Source organism: Typopeltis vanoorti, chromosome 18 (genome assembly GCF_054136105.1).
Source record: "Typopeltis vanoorti isolate ZY-2024b chromosome 18, IOZ_Tvanoo_1.0, whole genome shotgun sequence".
NCBI lineage: Eukaryota > Metazoa > Arthropoda > Arachnida > Uropygi > Thelyphonidae > Typopeltis > Typopeltis vanoorti.
Genome location: NC_143566.1, coordinates 46,340,900 through 46,361,766, shown reverse-complemented (window position 1 = coordinate 46,361,766; position 20,867 = coordinate 46,340,900). Strand labels below are relative to the sequence as shown.

General features: G+C 35.7%; 1 protein-coding gene across 1 annotated transcript in view; it reads right to left on the bottom strand.

The window, feature by feature from the left end:
* Positions 1-20,867, bottom strand: part of LOC150096630 (meckelin) — a 575,505-nt gene that overhangs the window by 540,731 nt on the left and 13,907 nt on the right. The window contains exon 2 of the mRNA XM_090408005.1: positions 5,536-5,621. Within this exon, the coding sequence (XP_090264131.1) occupies positions 5,536-5,621 (86 nt within the window). The remainder of the gene's footprint in view (positions 1-5,535; positions 5,622-20,867) is intronic.

The following is a 20,867-nucleotide window of genomic DNA, read 5'->3' as shown; positions in this document are numbered from 1 at the left end:
CACCTATTATTTCAGAAAAACTATATAATCCTTCATAACAGTTTTATTCAGACTTCAGCTTAGCTTCCTTTCAAAGAAATTTCATCTATTAATTTGGAAGAACTGTGTGTGTTTCTATCTTAATGTTCTTTTCTACCTTCTTGACTTAAAGAGCAAAAAAAAGTTCCCATTCACACTATATTTCTCCCCATTAAAACTGCCAACTTCCAGAATGTATTCTGTTATACTCAACAAATATTCATTTTTCCTCTCTCACTATATCCTACTTCCTATTTGGAATTATAAATTTGCAACACATTATTACCTGGTGCCACGTAACAACATAGTGGTGGAAACTGAGAAAAAAATCATTCTCATTATGTAAGGAAGGCTACAGTTCTTTAATGTCATGAAAATTTAGAAAGTTCAATATTTTCTTAAATGTTTTTTCAAGTTACAGAAAATAAAACTAAATATGAGGAGAGATCTTTTTACAAGTTTCATACCAATATCATAAAAGATTTCTTTTGTGAGAAAAAAAATCATTCTCAATGTGTAAGGAAGGCTACAGTTCTTTAATGTCATGAAAATTTAGAAAGTTCAATATTTTCTTAAATGTTTTTTCAAGTTACAGAAATAAAACTAAATATGAGGAGAGATCTTTTTACAAGTTTCATACCAATATCATAAAAGATTTCTTTTGTGATATATATTTGTTAGCTACACAAATATTTCATTTATACAAAACATTGTTGAAGAAATTACTAATTAAAATAAATAGAGCATTATACATTTAGTGAAAGGTTTACACATATATAATAAAGCCTAAACTTTTCTTTTCATTTTTTTAATAAAAAAATCAACCATCATTAAAAACTGTAAGATAATATTATATTGCAAAATAGCAGCTTTCATACATTACTATTTTATGGTCTCCTTCCTATTCTTTGCTTTTTGGTCATCCCTTAATCTCCTTTAATCCCTTATAATCTTCTTTATGTTCCCACTGCTAGTGTATGACCTTTGTTATTAGCCTATCCACGATAAACAGGTTACCAACTCTCATTTTTAAATTGTGCATAAACGTTTATGCACAGTCATTGTTATAATCTCCATTAATCCTCTTTCCTTGGTTTTACATACAACTTAATAAAGCTTATTTTTGTGCATTTTTACAGTAAAATTTAACATTCATACAATTACTACATATTACTACATAAATTCATATTTTATATATGTGGAAACCTCTGTAAAATCGAACTAAAAAAAAAAATAATAAATTTAATTTTTCGTGAGAAATTTTACAACCTCTCATGAAGAGTAAATCATAAGATCTTTATTCTCTTAAGAATAAAGATCTTATTTCACTCTCTCAATAATATTGTGATATTCAGTCAAGATCAGCTTTTTCTTTTGAGTGTTTTAAATTAAGGAGAATACCAAGTTTTTGGAGGCAGAGGAGATTATGGATGTGATATGCATGTGTGCTAGAATAGACTCACACACACCATATCCATAATTTCCTCTGCCTCCAAAACTTTGGTGTCCTCCTTCATTCAAAGCATTGCTTCTTGTATGCACACAGCTCCTGACACTTTATAAATCCCAAATCCACCAAGCAGTGGGATGCTGTTATCACATTCAGAAATAGCATAATAAAAGACTTAAAAGAACCTAATGCTGTCTAGAAGAGGGAAATCCACTTAATATTTCTCTCTCACAAACTCCATTGGCTTTCTCATAGATACTTGTTTCTGCATTGTCTTTTTTTATCAGTATATTCATGAATACTGTTTCACAAAATAGGGCACCACTATTCTTTTACTTTGCTCTAAACATCTAGGAACATGAGCACCTGCTTATCGTACAAATTTCTTATCCTCTTCTTTCATTGCATCTACGTATTTTCTTTGGAAACTGGAAAAAAGTTCTTCAAGAAACACATAACAGATTTTTTCTTTCTTTCTAATTACTAGCTGCATGTTGCTGTTGTGTTATTGGTCTTATGACCTTTTCTTTGAGGGTTAAAATAAATGCTACTGGTTCAAAATATTCACTGTTTGCAACAGTGAATATTTTCTATTGAAAAGACAGCTGACTGATATTAACATAGCATGTATTCAAAAAGATGTGTTTCTAGGATATGAGGTGTCATATCCCAGAAATGTCATTAGCATGATCAGTATGATTATTGATCACATAGAAGGGGAAAAGTCCAGAATTATGGACAAGAATAGAACTTATTAGACTTGAACTTGTTACAGATGTGTGTGGTCATCTTACTCAGCCATCATCTTTCAAGTGATTTGCTACTTGTACTTTGTTTTAAGCTTCTTCAAATGTTATTTAAAAATGGACTAGATATGGGGAATATAAATCCTATTTTATTAGTCAAAGTAATAATAGAGCCATGAGTTATTTTCAAAAGATACCATTTACATTTTCCAGAGATAGGTTGGTATTGCAGAAGGATTTTTATGGCTTGATTTCTTTCAGAAAAAATCAAGTAATTATTGTGCGATAAAAATTTCTGTACAATATCTTTCTGTGAGGGGGAAAAAAAAAGTAAAATAGATATTAATAGTATTCTGGATTTTTTTTTCTTTTTTTTTTTCTGTTTTTGGAAAGATACAAAAAATGAAAGATGTCAGTGACTCCAGCAAACGAGGTCCTATGTCACATCTCATCTCACCTCACTGTTTATGAACATTTTCTAGGATGTTGATTGACTTTAATTTTCTAGATCAGCGTTTCTCAACCTTTCTAAGCCCAAGGACCAGTAAAATGCTTAAAACAATTCTACGGACCACTAAGTTATGTAATTTTTAAATGTATGTGGGGATTACCAACATTTACAACATATACATATATATATTATATTTACATACAACATTTACAAATACATATGGAAACATAATTAAGTTAGAAGCAAAAGATTGAAAGTGTATCATCACTGAACAAAGTTTTAATTTTTATTAAACAAATAAAGGTATCAGTTTCCGATTTGCTGTGAGCAAATGAATGGGTATGTTAGCGTCGTCCTGCTGGCACCCCCATTTATCTGTGCACAGCAACTTTTATATTTTATATGTTATCCCCATTCATCTGCCCACACTTATTAAGCTCACCCCAAAACAACATTTTTAGTGCCATTGGTACCATGGGCAAATAAATGAGGGAATGTCAGCACTGTCCTGCTGATACCTTCATTCATCTGCTCACAACAACGTTATCTTTAATCCCCATTCATCTACCCACAGCAACTTTTATATTTTATATGTTATCCCCATTCATCTGCTCATACTCATGAAGCTAGCAACATAGGTTATTAAGGGAATTTTACAGGATTTACACCATGAACCTTTTTTCAATATAAGGCAGGAAAGAAAAGAACAAGAGAAAACACACCTGCAAACTGTGCAAGCGTGTGGTTAGCAAGGATGTTATGATATTTTTTGCTTAGAGTACTGAATGTGTTGCCAAAACTAGTTTTTTTTTTTATGTTGGGCCCATACACGAGAGGTTGGTTGATCAACCTATAGTACATTAGTACTGTATATGGGTAGTGAGTTGGGAAAGGAGAAACTTGTTTACATTTGTATTGTATATTTGTATTATATTGTATTGCTTGGGAAATACATCAGAGGGAAGAATGTTCCACAGTACAGCAGTAGCAAGGATGAAGGAGGAAGAAAAGAAACTTATGTGGGTTTGAAGGTGTACTGTGAAAGGATGTTGGGCAGTAGCTGTATGTGTTCCAATGGGCTTAGTACTGAGCGGGAGAATTATTGATGCTATTTCAGATGAACATTTGCCATGGAAATATTTGTAGAATACACAAATTGCAGACCAAATGTCTATGTCAAAGTGAGGAGAGTGAGTTGGTAAGAGATGGGTCATTTAGCAACCTAACTGCTCTCCTCTGTATTGAGTCAAACATTTTGAGGGAGCTTTTAGGAGCCCCCCCCACTCCAAATGTGAGAGCAGTATTCAATAGATGGATGAATTTGTGACTTGTATAAGGTTAACAGCTGTTTAGAGGTGAAGTAACATCTTGAGCGAAAGAGAAATCCTAGTTTTTTGGAAGCTGAGGATGCAATGGTTGTGATGTGTTTATGCCAGGAGAGGCCTGTGTCAGGGTAATTCCAAGAAGAGACCAGTTGTGAGTGCTTCCTCAGTGAATGAGTTCATGGAAAGGTATGATAAGTATTATGTGAATAATAGGTTAGTATAGGCCTTTTGTGATGAGTCTGACTTCATGGATGTGACCAAGAAAATAAACTATTTCTCAATGCAAAAAGAAATGAATACAAAAGAGAAGACAGGGAACTCAACACACTAGCAGAAAGATGATGTGGCTTGCCAAAAAGGAAGCCTTTTGTTTCCTAAGCTATTTAATATTTACATGAATGATGTCTATGCAGTGTCAATAAATGACCACCTATTTCAGTATATTGTAGATAATGTGGCACTGATTGTATTATTTATTTAGTGCATTATAACACAGCGGCTGAGAGCCCCCTTTTAAAGGGATGTATGGCACCATCAACCCCCCCCCCCCGTTTTATCCAGGCTTGTGACCGGTATATAGCTGATGAATCAGACCTATGGCTGGGTATTAAGTATTCCTGACTGTAATCCATGTGTGTTCAAGGGGCTGGTTTGCCTGTTCTCGGGTACAAAAAAACCTCTACTTCCATATGAGACCAACTAATTCATCTATTGTCAAATGAGACCAAATAAAGTTCTTCAGGTCACAGATGGGAATTGAACCCAGGTCTTTCCAACCAAAGGGTTTTGTCTATACCGACTGAGCTATGGAGGCTTTGATCGTGGCTTATACTAACCTTCAAAAAGCAGATGTAGTGAAGAAGATATGAATTAATTTTCAGAGTTGCTCCACAACAATTCCATTTACTTCAGCATAGGAAAAATACATATAAAGCTGATAAAAATCCAGACTTTAATCACCAACTCCTTTTGAAAAGACAATAATTTGCATGAAACAGATTGTAGCATGATTGTATATGAAAAAACACTCATAAAAAAATAAACTATCCTGGCCTTCAAGTAGAAATCACGATATGAAGTGGAAAAGAAATTAAGAACTGTTTCAGTTTGCTGTTTACAGAGGAATAAAACAGTAGATATTCTTTTCAACATGTATTCAAACTGAATCTGTTCTTTTTTTAAAATTTGTTATTCAATGATATTAGACAAGTGGTTTAGTTGGAAACCAAAAGCAACAGATAAAAGGTTACTGTCTCTCAGTTAAAAATGATGTGTGATACATCTACTCTCATATAAAAAAATAAATTTGGAAAGAAATTTTAAAACCAGTGAATTTAGTCAGTCAGCAAAGGTACTGATTTCAGACTGTGACTAGATAAATCATCTGTTGTACAGGCTAGTTTTCTGAAAATCTTACTATTCGTGGATGAAACAAGGCTAAGATGTAGGCTGCATACCATGTGTTTAATGTATGTATATGCATATTATTTTTTGCTAAGTATAATACAGAAATTTTAACTATTTTGAGGATATGGCAGCAATTACCTGATTAGCAGCACATGGTTCACACTTAATATAAAAGCTTTCTTTCTTCACCAATCTGTGACGTGGCTTGCAAATACATGATAATCCTGAAATATTAATTCACATTTCAATATTTTGTAAAGCTGATTACTACATCAAAAAATACAGTAAAAGATATTAATAAGTTGTTATAAAATATATCATGGCTCATAAAAATTCGTTCCAAAATCTAATATTTTCCATAATTTTATTATTCTTTTGTTCATGATTATATATTTGTTTTTTCAACTTCATCCTAGAAAAAAACCAATGCAAAAAAACAAGACTGACCTATATGGAAAAACAATACAAAGGCATCACAAAATTGACTACAATATTTATCAGTAAGCCAACCATTGTTGCATGCAAGAAATCAATGTCATATTCATTCCTATCAACCTTAATTTCAACACATGCCATATTCTGTAGTATTCTATCAAAAATATCATTGAAAATATCCAGAAAAATCTGGTGGCAACCATATTAGGACTTTTGTAAAGAACTTTCAAAAACACACAAACCTATACAACTAAAAATGAAAGATAAAAGACGCAATCTGACTAAAGTTTAAAATATTTCTTAAATCTGGATGGACTATTTTAAAAATATTTTTGCAAAAGTTAACACAAAATATTATGAAAAAAACTTCGATAAAAGTGAGGACACCCAAAAAAAAATATCATCATCATCATCAAATTCTTGCCATGTACCCTAAAGGGGTGTACAGGATATGATAGTACTACATGAAAAAATTACATCATTACTAACTTCCTATCTACAATTTTCCTCCAAATCAGTCTGTTAATTGTCAAGACTCCAACATTATCAGATCTTATATTTCTATCGTCTAAGGCACTTTGTACCGTATCAATCCACCTATATCTTGGTCTTCCTCTGGGTCATTTTCCTGCCAACCTGGCAGAGAACACTTGTTTTGCTAATCTTTTCTCTCCCATTCTATTTAAGTGACCATACCACCTGAGATTAGCTCTGTTAACGCATTCCTGGATGCTGACAATGTCAAGTTCTTTCCTAATATCCTCGTTTTTAATATGATATTGCCATTGATGCCATCTGTTCACGCCTCTAATCTTTCTCAGGACTCTTATATCTGCGGTCTCTAGTCTTTGGTCAAGTGTTTTACTTCTGACCCAGCTCTCAGATCCATAAGTTAAAACTGGTTTGAACACTGTCTTGTATACAGCTAATTTAGTGTTCTGATTAATTTCTCTCTTATTCCATATGAATTTATTCAATCGACTTCCCACCATACCAGCTTTGCTGATTCTGTTGTCTATTTCTATATTTAATTTACCATCTTCAGTAAAAATCGTGCCTAAGTAGCTGAAATGTTTCACTTGTTCAACAGGTTCTCCTTTCACAACACAGTTGACATTTTCAATGATTCTGCCTATTTTCATTGTCTTTGTCTTTTTATTGCTGACCTTCATACCATATCTATTACAACAGCTATTCAATTTAGTCAGAGAATCTTGCAGACTTGTAGCGGATTTATTTAGAAGTATAACATCATCCGCATAAAGCAAAGAGCTGACATTAACATCTCCAATTTTGATATCATGTTTAATACCACTTTCCTTCATAATGTAATCCATATAGATAATGAATAACAGAGGGAATAACGTACATCCTTGTCTCACACCAGATTTAATATTAAACCATCTTCCTGTACTTCCTTCAATTCTAACTGCTGATTTACAACTCAAATAAAGACTAAATATTGCTTGATATAATGCCCCATTGACACCATATAACTGCAGCGTATTGAATAGGTTCTCTCTTGGCACCTTGTCATATGCCTTTTCCAAATCGACAAAACTTAAATACAGATCTTTGTTATATTCCCATGCTTTCTCGACTATTTGTCGTGAAGATCTGATCCTGACAGATTCTATTTGGCCTGAATCCAGCTTGTCCTTCACCCAGCTTTTCTTCCACAATTCTTCTCAACCGTTTCTCAAGTATACTTGCATAGATCTTGCCAGGAACACTCTGTAGGGAAATACCTCTGTAATTCTCACATGCAGTTTTATTTCCCTTTTTATACATGGGTACTATGAGAGCTCTACTCCAATTATCGGGAATTCGTCCCTTTGTCCAGGCTTTCTGAACTATGCAGTGCAGCCACTGTAAGATTTTTATACCACCATACTTCAGCATTTCTGGTCGAATATCATCTACTCCTGCTGCCTCTCCACATTTCAAGCCTTTGATGGCTTTTTCTACTTCAAGTATGGATATGTATTCCTAACTGCATGCCTGGTCAGTGTTTTTTACCACTGTGCTGTCTTCACTGTTTGTTTCATTTATCAGTTTTTCAAAGTAATTACTTCATACTTCAAGGATATTTTTTTCTTCTGTTTTCATGTCACCTTTATCATCTCTGACTCCTTTTACAGCACTGTTTCCTCCATTCCTAATCTTCTTCAACAACCTTCAGAATATTTTGCCACCTTCTTGATATTTATTTTCTATATTCTTGCCAAAGTCGTCCCATGACTTTTGTTTAACTAGTTTTACACAGTGTTTAGCATTCTTGCATTTGCCTCTATATTCTCTAAGAGCACAAGCTGACTTATTTGACAGGAAATTTTGATATGCTTTCTTCTTTTCCTTCACTGCCTCTTTAACTTCCTGTGTTCACCAGGGAGTTCTGATTTTTTTATCCTTGCAGACAACCTCACCATATGCCTCTCTGGCAGAATCAATCAACGTTTTCTTCAGTGTTTGCCACTGAATCTCCAAAGTTTGATTCATGTTCTCAAACTCTTTCATTTTTTTTTTCAATAATCTTTCTGTATTTTAGTCTACAGTTCACATCTGAGAGCTGCTCAACTTTTATTCGCTTTAAAACTTTCTTACATGTTATTCTTTTCAATATGAAATTCAATTTTATCCTGCTCAAGACTAAATAGTGATCACTTCCAATTTCAAATCCTCTGTACACTCTGGTGTCCTGCACCAGGGAGAAAACATCACTGTCAACAATAACATAGTCAATGAGACTTTTCTTATTCCTTGCCTCTTCTCTCCATGTGAATTTGTGCACATTTTTATGTTGGAACATGGTGTTAGTAATAACCAGTCCATGTCCTGAGCAGAAATCCAACAGATATTTGCCATTATTATTAGCTTTGCTCTTTTCTCCAAATTTTCCCAAAATATTTTTGTATGTCTCACAATCATTTCCTACTCTGCTATTTAGATCCCCAACAAGGACCAACTTTTCCTTTTTCATTGTGTCAGTTGCATTTTCTAAAGCCTCAAAAAATTCCTCCACTTCTACCTTAGTAGAACCTTCTGTGGGACCATAATCACAAATAAGTCTCACTGTCCAGTTCCCCATTCTCATATTACTCTACTCGAGACTGACCGCCATTCAAGAAGATTAGCCTTGTATTTTGTGTTGAATACTATGGCTACTCCTTTTCCTTGATTGTCGTTGCCTGAATATAACATTTTGTATTTATTGCTCAGAAAGATCTTACCAGTTTTGGTCTTTTTTGTTTCAGTCACCCCTATTATGTCGATCTGGTACTTATCTAATTCCTCAGCTAGCTCCATTTCTTTGCCATTCAGGCTTCTTACGTTGATAGTACCGATCTTTAACTCTGGTGATGTTGAGTTGGGGTTTGTTTTTAGATTTGTTCCAGTAGCTGACTTTTCGCTGTTCACCCTGGTTCCCTGGCAAAAACAACAGGGGACCTTGTTTAACCGGGCGACGCCCCAGCAAAGCGTTATTTAGTGCAGTTATTCAGCCAAATATTAAATTCTTAAGAAATTCCTAATGAGTGGAAAATTTATTATTATTATTATTATCATTATTATTATCTGAGAACTCCAAGAAGACACAGTCTCATCGAGTGAGGCTATAAATCACATAAAACCAGCTGTCATACCTTTCCTTAAATTCATTCACACAAGATGCACTCACTACCCCTAAAGGCAAACTATTCCACTCATGCACTGCACTCTGAGAAAAACCTTAGCTCTTATCCCTTTCTTGAATGTGAACAAACTTAACTTCCATGGATGCCCCCGTGTTCTCTTCCTATCTTCCATATAACAAAAAATTTCGTCAGACAATATCATATAACACCCATTCAAAAATGTATACACCTCTATCATATCATCCCTCTTTCTCCTGTTAACCAGAATCTGCAATCCACATACTCGCAATCTGTCCTCATAATCTAAATTTCATAATCCAGATAATAATCTTTGTAACTTTTCTTTGAACCCTTTCCACAGGTTCTTTATCCCATTGGAACCTGGTAGACCAAATCTGCACACAATAATCCAGGTGTGGTCTTATCAAAGCCTTATAAAGAGGCAAAATGACTTCCTTATCCTTTCATGTCAAGGTTTGCTTCAACATCGCAATTATCCTCTGAGTTGTATTTGCAGCTTTTGCTATGTGACCATTGAACTTCAAATTCCTATTCACCAAATTAGAAAGAATAATTCTCATAAATAGCCTCTGTAGCTCAGTTGGTATAGACGAAGCTCTTTAGTCGGAAAGACCTGGGTTTGATTCCTGTCCATGATGTGAGGAACCTTTATCTGGTCTCTTTCGACTAAAGGAGTTAGCCTTAGCCATCTCATACAGAGGTAGAGGATTTTTTTGTCTCTCCAAACAAGGCAAACCGGTCAATAGAACACACACAATTTACAGACAGGAATACTTAAAGGCATAGGGGATAACCGCCTTATCCTCGTATTATGGTTAGGAAACCCAAGGATACTTGGAAGGCTGTAGGCACTTAAGTGCCTGTTAGAGCCACTGATGGATAGATGGAATTCCCATTAAAAAAAAAAAAAAAACAGGCTGTATACAGTAATGTGCAAATTATAGACTAATAACCTTATTAAATCACACACAAATTATTTAACAGAATTATACTAAACAGAATTAAAGCAACTTATAAGCAGCTTTGAGGAGACGGGCAAATGGGATCTAGGAAAGGGAGATCTACAACTGATGCAATATACACTTTTATACTTAGCTAAATCAATGTGAAAAAAAAAAAATACGGCAGAAATCTTTACTACTATTTTATAGACATTAAGCAAGCGTTTGACTTAATAAGTAAAAACAAACTGCTTGAGATTTTAGAACAAAAAATAAAAGAAGAAAAGCTCAATATCATCCTCTAATACTATGCCAACAATAAAATGTGGAGCAGTTGAAACTCCTGAAATACCAGTGGAGGAGGTGTCATGCAGGGATGTCTACTTTCACCATATTTGTTTAACCTGTGCCTGGAAGAACTAATTATTATTATTATTATTATTGGACACCTCCAAGGAGTCCAAAGACTCATCGAGAGAGGGCACCTGCTCTACAACTCTGTCTCCACAACTCAATCCACCAACTATACCAATGCCATCTACTGCCGACCACCACTAGTAAAAGCCTATTCCACAAAACATGGGAATACCTGTGAATGAGCAAAATTCGCATCATATAAAATATGCAGATGATATAGTATTATTTATAGATAATCAGGAAAACTTAAAATATGCATGTTTGAAAAACTTACATAAAAATAGTCAAGACAATGCAACACAGATAAATTTTAGTAAACCCAAAACAACAGCAACAGGCAGAACTTAACTTAGCAGTGGAAGGAAATAAATTGAAACAGTTTATTTCCTCCACTTCAGGTTAAAAAAATTCAATTACTTAGGCACGCTGATCACAGACAAGCCAAACTGTGAAGAAACTATTAAACACAATACATCTAGATAGTCTGCTATGATCAAATACATGCAAAAATACAGATCTGTCCAAGAACTTAAAATCAAAGTAGGCAGTTCAATAGTATTCTCCACAGTTCTTTATAGTGCAGAGAGATGGAAAGAAGGGTTATCGAACAGAAGGAAGAACAGAGATTGATAGGCACTGAAAACAAGTGTTGGGGGGGGGGGAATAAATAAAACATCATGGACTGAAATTGAAAACCAATCAGGAGATCAGAAAGGAATTACAATACCAGAGGAAAACCGTTACACTCCTATGGACATGGGTACAAAATCCTCAAATTCTCCAAAATGGAAGAGCAGAACAAAAAAATACCGTTGGGAAGACCTAGAAGGAAATAGAAAACATTAAGAGTATAATAAGCATTAACCTGTATGTTAATGATATTGGCGAAGATTTGGCTGGGGATATTCAGTTGTTTGCAGTTGATGCAAAGTTGGGACGAACTATGAAGAGTAGAGAAGATATTGTCGCCTTACAAGAAGACTTGAATAAATTGAGTGAATGAGCACAGAAATGGGGATGAAAGTTCAATATTGCAAAATGTAAGGTTTTAAAATTTGGGAAACAAAGATGGGGTGTAGAATTTATGCTTGGTTGGGATATATTGTTGGAGGTGGAGGAAATAAGAGATCTTGGGGTGATAGTGGATATGGATCTGAAATTTAGGGGCCACATTGCCAAAATTGTGAGGACAACACAATGAATTCTGGGAATGATACAGAGGACACTGAACTTGTAGAAGTAAGGAGATTCTTGTTCCACTGTATAACTGATTAGGTCACACATGAACTACTGTGCACAGACTTGGTAACCTGGTTTTCAAAAGGATGAAGAGATGTTGGAAAGGGTCCAGAGGTGACTGACTAAGGTAGTTTCTGATCTCAGGAATGTTGAACATGAGGAAAGGTTTAGAATAATGCAATTTACAGAGTCTAGTGCAGCGCTTCCCAAACTGTGGGTCGCGGCCCCCTTGGGGGCCGTAGGTTTTGTTGAGGGGGGGCCGTGAAATAATGAAAACAAATTTAAAATGTTTTAAGACTAAGTATGTTTTTTTTATTTTAAAAGAAACGTATTTAACTTTTATTATTTCTTTTTTGTTATTTTTTATATTTTAATGGAAAAATTCACACATTGGTGTTGGTTCACAAACTTTGCTTCCTGCGTATTTCGGCGCTTAACGAATATTAGTAAATATTGCTTATTCATATGTTTCATTTCAAAGCAGTGGTTAAGTGTATTTACTTCGAATGCTCTCCAGGGAAGTTCCAAATCTTTCTGTCCCTTTCATAACGCGTTCGTAATCAGGGACTGTCGATATTGACTTTATATACATATCAAAACTCGTTTTATATTATCACTGTCATCCGAGCTAGTTTTCTGTTACCAATAAAAGTTTCGCATACTTCACACATGAAAAAAAGCTTAAACAAGTTCACGTGGAGAGATAGTAACTCGCTTGCAGTGGTAAACAACACCCCCTCCCTAACAGCCACTATACTGCAGAAGCAATAAAAACAAGTACTTTTATTATGCCATTGAATAAGGTATGAGGAGTCTGTGTAATATATTTCTCAACAAATAGTGCAATTAGAGACAACTGGGATAAAAACACACTAATTAATGAATCACATGTCCCCCTCATACAGAAACTATGCTGTATAGACTGAAACAAAACCATATGTTGCATGGGCAAACACAGTATCTAACTAAAAACTATTGTTATTAATTAGATGTGTGTGAGTTCGATTTCCCAAGGCAGCAATAAAATTCAACCGAACGTGTTAAAATTCGTAAAAGTGTTAAAACTAAGTAATATATATATATAACGAATGTTATGGCAGTTTCACATATGGAATTCGGTTGAAGAGAGTTAGCATTTCAACTCAATTGTCAGCTATGCTTTTATCTTTCGGTTGCGCGATCTTTTGTTAATACCGCACCAATCATATGCACGTTTTAATAACCTGCCTTTGCTGTCTGTTTCGCGTTAGGCTTAATTACCTTAAAGGGAGAAAAGTCACAAAAGAGAAAAATGTTCCTGGTCTGGGGATTCCCTTATTTAGGTAATATTCACTAATTTCATATTATCAGTCTGTGGTGTGCCAGTATCGGTAAGTGGTGATATTATTTGATCTATTCTACGTTAAAAAAAATTTAACCCTGAGATGGATAAGTGGCTGATAAAAAAAATTTAAAAAAATTCCCGCGAACAATCAGAAGCAGTAGAAACAGACTCAAAAAAAAAGGACAGTATTTCATATTTTACCACAACAGCCCGCATCGTCTTCAGAACCAAACAGTAAGAGGCAAAAAATGTTATGATAGGTTTCATGGTATAAAAAGAACACAGATGGTTAAGAAAATAACTATTTATTAACTTAAAAGCTAATATTTCGCTGGTAATATATCCAGCATCTTCAGAGCACACAACACAAAGTTTGTTACAAAGGTAAAACAACCACAATCCGGTGTAACAGTGGGAACAGTATAAGTGATTGCAGCGTGCAACACAAGGCTAAAGTCCTAATATGGCGCCATCTAGGTAAAAAAAAAAAATTAAGACTTGGACACAATTTTGCCGTTACTCCAAAAGATGTGGAGTAACCTTATCCATTCTAAGCCTCCCAAAAATAACATCCTGCATAAAGAAATAATAGCCCTAAAAGAACTATGCAATAATAACCACATTACAATAACCAAATCAGACAAAGGAAACAGCACTGTAGTTATGGATACAACAGAATATGAAAGCAAAATGCATACACTGCTCCAAGACCGGTCTACATATCAAATCATAGATCGAGATCCCACCAACTCACAAAAGAATAAGGTGTGCAAGTTACTGAACAAAATCACTTCCTGGCCTAAAGAAATTGTCAAAAAACTTAAACCCATACACGTTAAAGCACCCAGAATATATGGTGCTCCAAAAATACACAAACAAGGTACACCTTTACGTCCTATTGTAGATAGTATAAACAGTCCTACATATAAACTAGCCAAACATTTAGCAAAATTACTAACTGCTTACACAAACAATTCTCCCTCTTTTGTTAAAAATTCTACCCACCTAAAAAGTATTTTAGAAAACCACACCTTAAATAGTTCAGACCTAATGGTGAGTTTTGATATCACCTCATTATTCACTAATGTACCACTGATTGAAACACTTAACTTACTAAATTCACAATTTCCCCCAGATATATACCAGCTATTTAAATTCACAGTACAGGCAGGTTATTTTACATGGAAAGGGAAAATAAATATACAAACAGTTAGATGGGACAGCTATGGATTCACCTCTTTCTCCCCCCCTTAGCCAACTTCTACATAGAACATCTGGAAAAATTAGCTATCAACACAGCAACTCTCAAACCTAGCCTCTGGCTATGCTATGTTGACGATGTGTTTGCCATTTGGCCACATGGCCCAGACATATTGAATACATTTTTAGTGCATCAAAATAGCCAGCATCCTAAAATCCACTTTACAATGGAACTAGAAGCCAATGACTGCCTGCCTTTCTTGGACACACTGATCACACGTCTTCCAGAAGGTTCCTTATCATTTTCTGTTTACAGAAAACCCACACATACAGGGAGATACTTACACAAACAATCACACCACCACCCTTCTCAACAATATGGTATCTTAAAAACACTAACCCATAGAGCTAGAGCAATCTATTCCAATGACATTGCTCTCACCGCTGAACTTACTCACCTACGTCAAACCTTCTTAAACAACGGTTATAATCCCCGTAAAATAGATAACATACTAAATGCTACCCATAAATCCCCTCTATCTACCACAGAAGACTACAACAAAACAATCACCATCCCATCCATTAAAGGCACATCTGAAAAGATATCTAGGGTGCTTAACAAACACCAATTACGCACAGTATTTAAACCTTATAAAAAATTAGCTACTCTCATCCATTCACCTAAGGACAAATGCACTCCTTTATCACATCCTGGTGTCTATGAAGTGCCCTGTTCTTGCCATCAAGCCTACTACAGACAGACAGGAAGAAATGTGGACATCCGCCTCAGTGAACACAAAAAATATATCCGACACTTTCGCTATGGTAAGTCGGGTCTGGCAGACCATGCTTTGGATACCCCTACACACAGGATCAATTGGAAAGAAACAAAAGTAATGCACAGAAGCTTCTACAAGTCAGAGAGGTTGTTCCTGGAATCAACAGAAGCCTTGAAACATACCCCAAACCTTAACAAGTATGGCTGTATAAATCTACCAAAGATTTGGGAGACAGTCATCCTAAGACCAAATTAATATTTATTACTTTTATTTTTTATCATTTGGACTACTATTTCAAATTTTTTTTTTTTTTTTTTTACCTAGATGGCGCCATATTAGGACTTTAGTCTTGTGTTAGTCTGCGCAGTTAGCCTAGTGGCTTTGCGCTTCGCAACCATATGCCTGGGGAAGGAGTGTCCTAGGTTCGATTCCCAACCACGACGTGAGGAGCTTAAGGATCTTCCTCAGCCATAGCCAAGTTAGCCGGTCTTGGGCGTGGGCAGCAGGGTTTTTTCCGCCAGTTTATCTGGGGTTTTTCATCCCGCAAGCAGGCAAACCGGCCCCGTGAACACACAGGTTACAGTCATAAATACTTACGGCAAGGAAGGCAACGGGAAACCACCTTGCTCATAATCATCTCTCCCTAGAATGGTAGCATATAGCTACCCTCCCGCAGCCGTATGGCAGATGGGAACCAGAAGAAGTCTTGTGTTGCATGCTGCAATCACTTATACTGTCCCCACTGTTACACCGGATTGTGGTTGTCTTGCCTTTGTAACAAACTTTGTGTTGTATGCTCTGAAGATGCTGGATATATTACCAGCGAAATATTAGCTTTTAAGTTAATAAATAGTTATTTTCTTAACCATCTGTGTTCTTTTTATACCGTGAAATCCATCATAACGTGTCTGACGAACACATAAGCCTATCCACGCGTATAGAGGCAAAAAATGTAATATATGCATTTGATTTTTGCAATATTCACTGTGTATGTTTTGTATTGAATATAAATATAATAAATATTATAATAATATATCTCTATTACGGTTTTTTTTTAGAGGGGGACCGTGAAATATTTTAATTTTTGCAAAGGGGGCCCTGACATCCAGAAGTTTGGGAAGCACTGGTCTAGTGGATAGAAAGAAGAGGGGTGATATGACAGAGACCTACAAGTTATTAAGGGGTTGTTATAGGTTCAATGCTGGAGAGGTTCTACAGAAAATAGTGGGAGATCAGGGGAGAACCAGAGGTCATCCCTGGAAACTGTATAAAGAGGGTATGAGTAGGGGAGTGAGAAGCAGGTTTTTTCATGCAGAGTTGTGAATGATTGAAATGCCTTGCCTGAGAATGTGGTGTCTGCAGAGAATTTGAGTGTGTTTAAAGCACAGTATGATGAGCTGTGTGTGTATGACAAAAGGACCTCCTAGATGAGTCTTTGACTCCATGGGGTCTTGGGATAATAATGATAATAAAAGTGGTCTGAACTCTTACAGAAATTTAAATAACCTAGTTGGTTACATAGATTTGATTGTAAGCTACTGTTCATGATAGCCTCAACCTGCCTTAGGCAGATGAGGAAGAAGAAGATGATGATGATGATGATAAAGCTAGTGATTACGAAAAGCTCAGGAGACATCTTGCATATATATCATGGAATGAGAAATTGGATGGAAATGAGATAAATGCTACTTAAACCATACTCAAAGACAATCTAACAGAAGCAATATCTGAATGTATTCCAAGAGTCGGGAGATTAAATCGTGTAAGCATGAAATGGAGGCAGCATAAAATGAGTGATCCACTGCATGAGGGGTAGAAAGGGCAGGTTTCAAAGACAACTCACCTGGTAATACAGCAAAAAAAAAAAAAAAAAAACATCCTAGAGTAATTTAAAATATGACCTGTAGAAGAATGAATGTTTATGGAGGATGATAATGGATGGTGAAAACAGTACAATGATATAGTTGGGATATTAAATTAACCATTCATAAAGGGATTTCATCATCACAGAACATCACACACACAGCTTGAGAGGAGCAGTGGGAAGAGAGGATGAGGAATGAGTGAGCATGAAGTATATGGGGAATTACTTTCTTGATATTAATAATAATATAATATAATAATTGTGGGAATGTTCCAAGGAATTAACTGCCCTAACATACTTGCTTAACATGTATCTTATGTTGGGTCAAGTTCCAAAGGGGTGTAAAGAAAGCAAAACTGTTCCACTTCATAAGGGAGGTGATACAACTAGAGCTTCATAGGCCAATTTGTGTGTCTAGAGTTATGTTAAAGTGTTTAAGTTAGTGAGGACCAAGATTCAGAACTGCATTAATAACAACAGCATTCTTTTTGATGGACAATGTGAGATTGCTAATTATCAATCTACTTATGATTATAACAAATGCAGTGAACAAAAGAAATGCATACACTTGCACTGATATATTGAGATTTTGTAAAGGTGTTAAATTATGTTAAAGTGTTTAAGTTAGTGAGGACCAAGATTCAGAACTGCATTAACAACAACAGCATTCTTTTTGATGGACAATGTGAGTTTGCTAATTATCAATCTACTTATGATTATAACAAATGCAATGAACAAAAGAAATGCATGCACTTGCACTGATATATTGAGATTTTATAAAGGCTTTTGATAAGTTGCTGTATGATAAACTGGTGATTAAACTGGAATGGAAGGTTGGAATCAGATTAGACTGGCTGTATGATAGGTATCAGTATAGGCACACCACTAGTTATCTACCTCCTGGAAGAGGTAGGTAACTAGTTGTGTGCCCCAAAGGTCTGTTTGGGGCCCAATGCAATTTAATATATGTTAATGATAGTGGGAAAGGTTTGAATGGTGATATGCAGTTGTTTGCCAATGATGCAAAGTTGGGTAAGATAAGCAGAACAGATGTGGATTTACAAGAGGAGTTGAAATGACTGGGTGAATGGAGTAGAGTTGCCAATTCGATGTTGCAAAGTGTAAGGTTTTAAAATTTGGGAAGCAATGATGGGATGAAGAATATACAATTAATGAAACTATCTTAAGCAGGTGGAGGAGGAAAAGGATCTGAAGTGATATAGAGAAGGACTTAAAGGACACCTTGCTAAAAACTGTAAGCATAGCACAACAGATTATCACAATGATGCAGAAGACATTGATGTGCAAAACTAAGAATATTAAGGTTCCAGTGTATAAGGCCTTGATCAGGACGCATGGATTATTGTGCAGATTTATTCCCTGGATTTAAAAACAATGAAGAGTTATTATAGAAAGGGTCCATAAACAATTGACTACAATAGTTTTTCTGGAACACTGAGTATGAAAAAAAGATTCAGAAAACAATTTGAAGAAAACATCCATACCACAGCAGAATTTGAACCCATAGCCTGTTGGTGGGGAGAGGTATGATCCAGGCTGGCAATTTAGATTAAAACAGTGTACGGCCATTTAGAAAGCTAAAATATATTTATGAAACCGAAATGCTTAATGCATCACACCAGAACCTCTAACATTAAAGTTTTACGATCCACTCTCTCTGAAATAAAACCTAGAAAAAACTATTATTATTATTAAAATAATAATAATAGTTTTACACAATTGCACAGTTGTGTAAAATTACATAATTTCCAGGGATGATCTCTGTTTTTTCACTTCCTATCATGTATTAAAAAAAATGTCCACACAGTTAGCCTAGTGGCTATGCGCTTTGCAATCATATGCCTGGGGAAGGAGTGTCCTAGGTTTGATTCCCGTCAACGACGTGAGGAGCTTAATGATCTTCCTCAGCCATAGTTTCCGGTCTTGGGCGTGGACAGCAAGGTTTTTCCCTCAGTTTATCTGGGGTTCTTCATCCCGCAAACAGGCAAACCGGCCCCCGTGAACACACATGGATACAGTCAAGAATACTTAAGACAATCCCTCCAGCCACAGGTCTGAATTATCAGCTATGCTGGTCCTGAGCCCGGATAAAAATGGGGGGGGGGGGTTTGAGGTGGCACCTAATCTCCCCATAAAAAAAGCTTACGGCCGTTTAATAACCATACGGAATGAATGAATAAATTAAAAAACATGGCAATACTATAAAACAACTTTAATAATTTATATGAAACTACCATGTCCCAGCTTTTCTGCCTACCAAGGCTTTGTAACCAAGACCTTCAATTTATCCTCACAGGGGGTATTCCATAGACCTGTCGCGATGTTAGTCAATCATCTTTGGATCTTCACCACTAGATATACTCCCATGCCCAAGGAATTCAAGCAAGAGATCCATGTACAGTAATCCAGATGTGGCCTTAGTGAGTAGGAAGACTCATAATGGTAGATAGAAACTAAATATTATACACACAAAACCTATCATACCTCTCCTTAAATTCATTCACTGTCAGGGAGCTTGCAACAAATTCTGGCAATCCATTCCATTCATAGATAATGGTGACTCTCCATATAAAAACTCTGGTCTGCACAGAGCTACTAACCACACTGTTACACAAGTTCCACAGATAGCCCCTGGTTCTCTCACTATTTGTCATATATTGAAATTTTCCTTTCCGTCAATTTTATAAATCTCCTTTAATATCTCAAAGTTTCCATAATGTCCCCTCTCTTTTGCCTATCAACGAAACTTTCAACCTATACTCATACGGAGCACTCCACAGAAGTTTCAATAACCTACTAGCTCATCTCTGAATCTTCTGATCTCCAAGAAACCTGTACACAGTAGTCAAGATGTGGCCAAATCATGGCCTTATAAATCCAAAACTTTACATTTTGCATTAAATTGGCAATCATTATCCTTTTCCCATAATGTCAATTTATTTAAATCATCCTGCAAAATATCTCCATCACCTTTATCAACTATTGCTCTCACCAGTTTTGCATCATCAACAAACAACTGAATATCCCCTCTTAAATCTTTCTCTATATCATTGATATAATAGTAGTGGCCTAGTACAGAACCATAGGGTACTTCACTAGTAACCCTCATTCTCCTAGATTCCGCTCCACCATATACTACTATCTGGTGTCAGCCACCACCCCCCTTCCTCTCCATGCTACTAGCTTCATATCCATTCCCATTTGCTTCAAATTCTGTAATAGTTTTCCAGATGGGATTCTATCAAGTGCATTTGCAGAGTCCAGCAATATCATGGTATAGCATTTCCTTTATCTAATTCTGCTGTCATTTTAATGTAAAACGTGAATAAATTACTAAGAAAGGACCTTCACAAAGCTATGCTGCCCACTATAAAGTATTACATCCCTATCCACCCAATGTCGGATTTTACCTTTAACCAACTTTTCTAATAATTACAACCACTCTTGATATATTAATTGGCCTGTAATTTGCTACCTTTGTCTTGAAGCCGCCTTTAGGCAATGGAACTATTTTACCCTCTTTCCACTCCCCTGGAACCCTGCCAGAGCTGAGACTTAGATTGAACAACTTCACCAGAGGCAATGCCAATTCTCTTG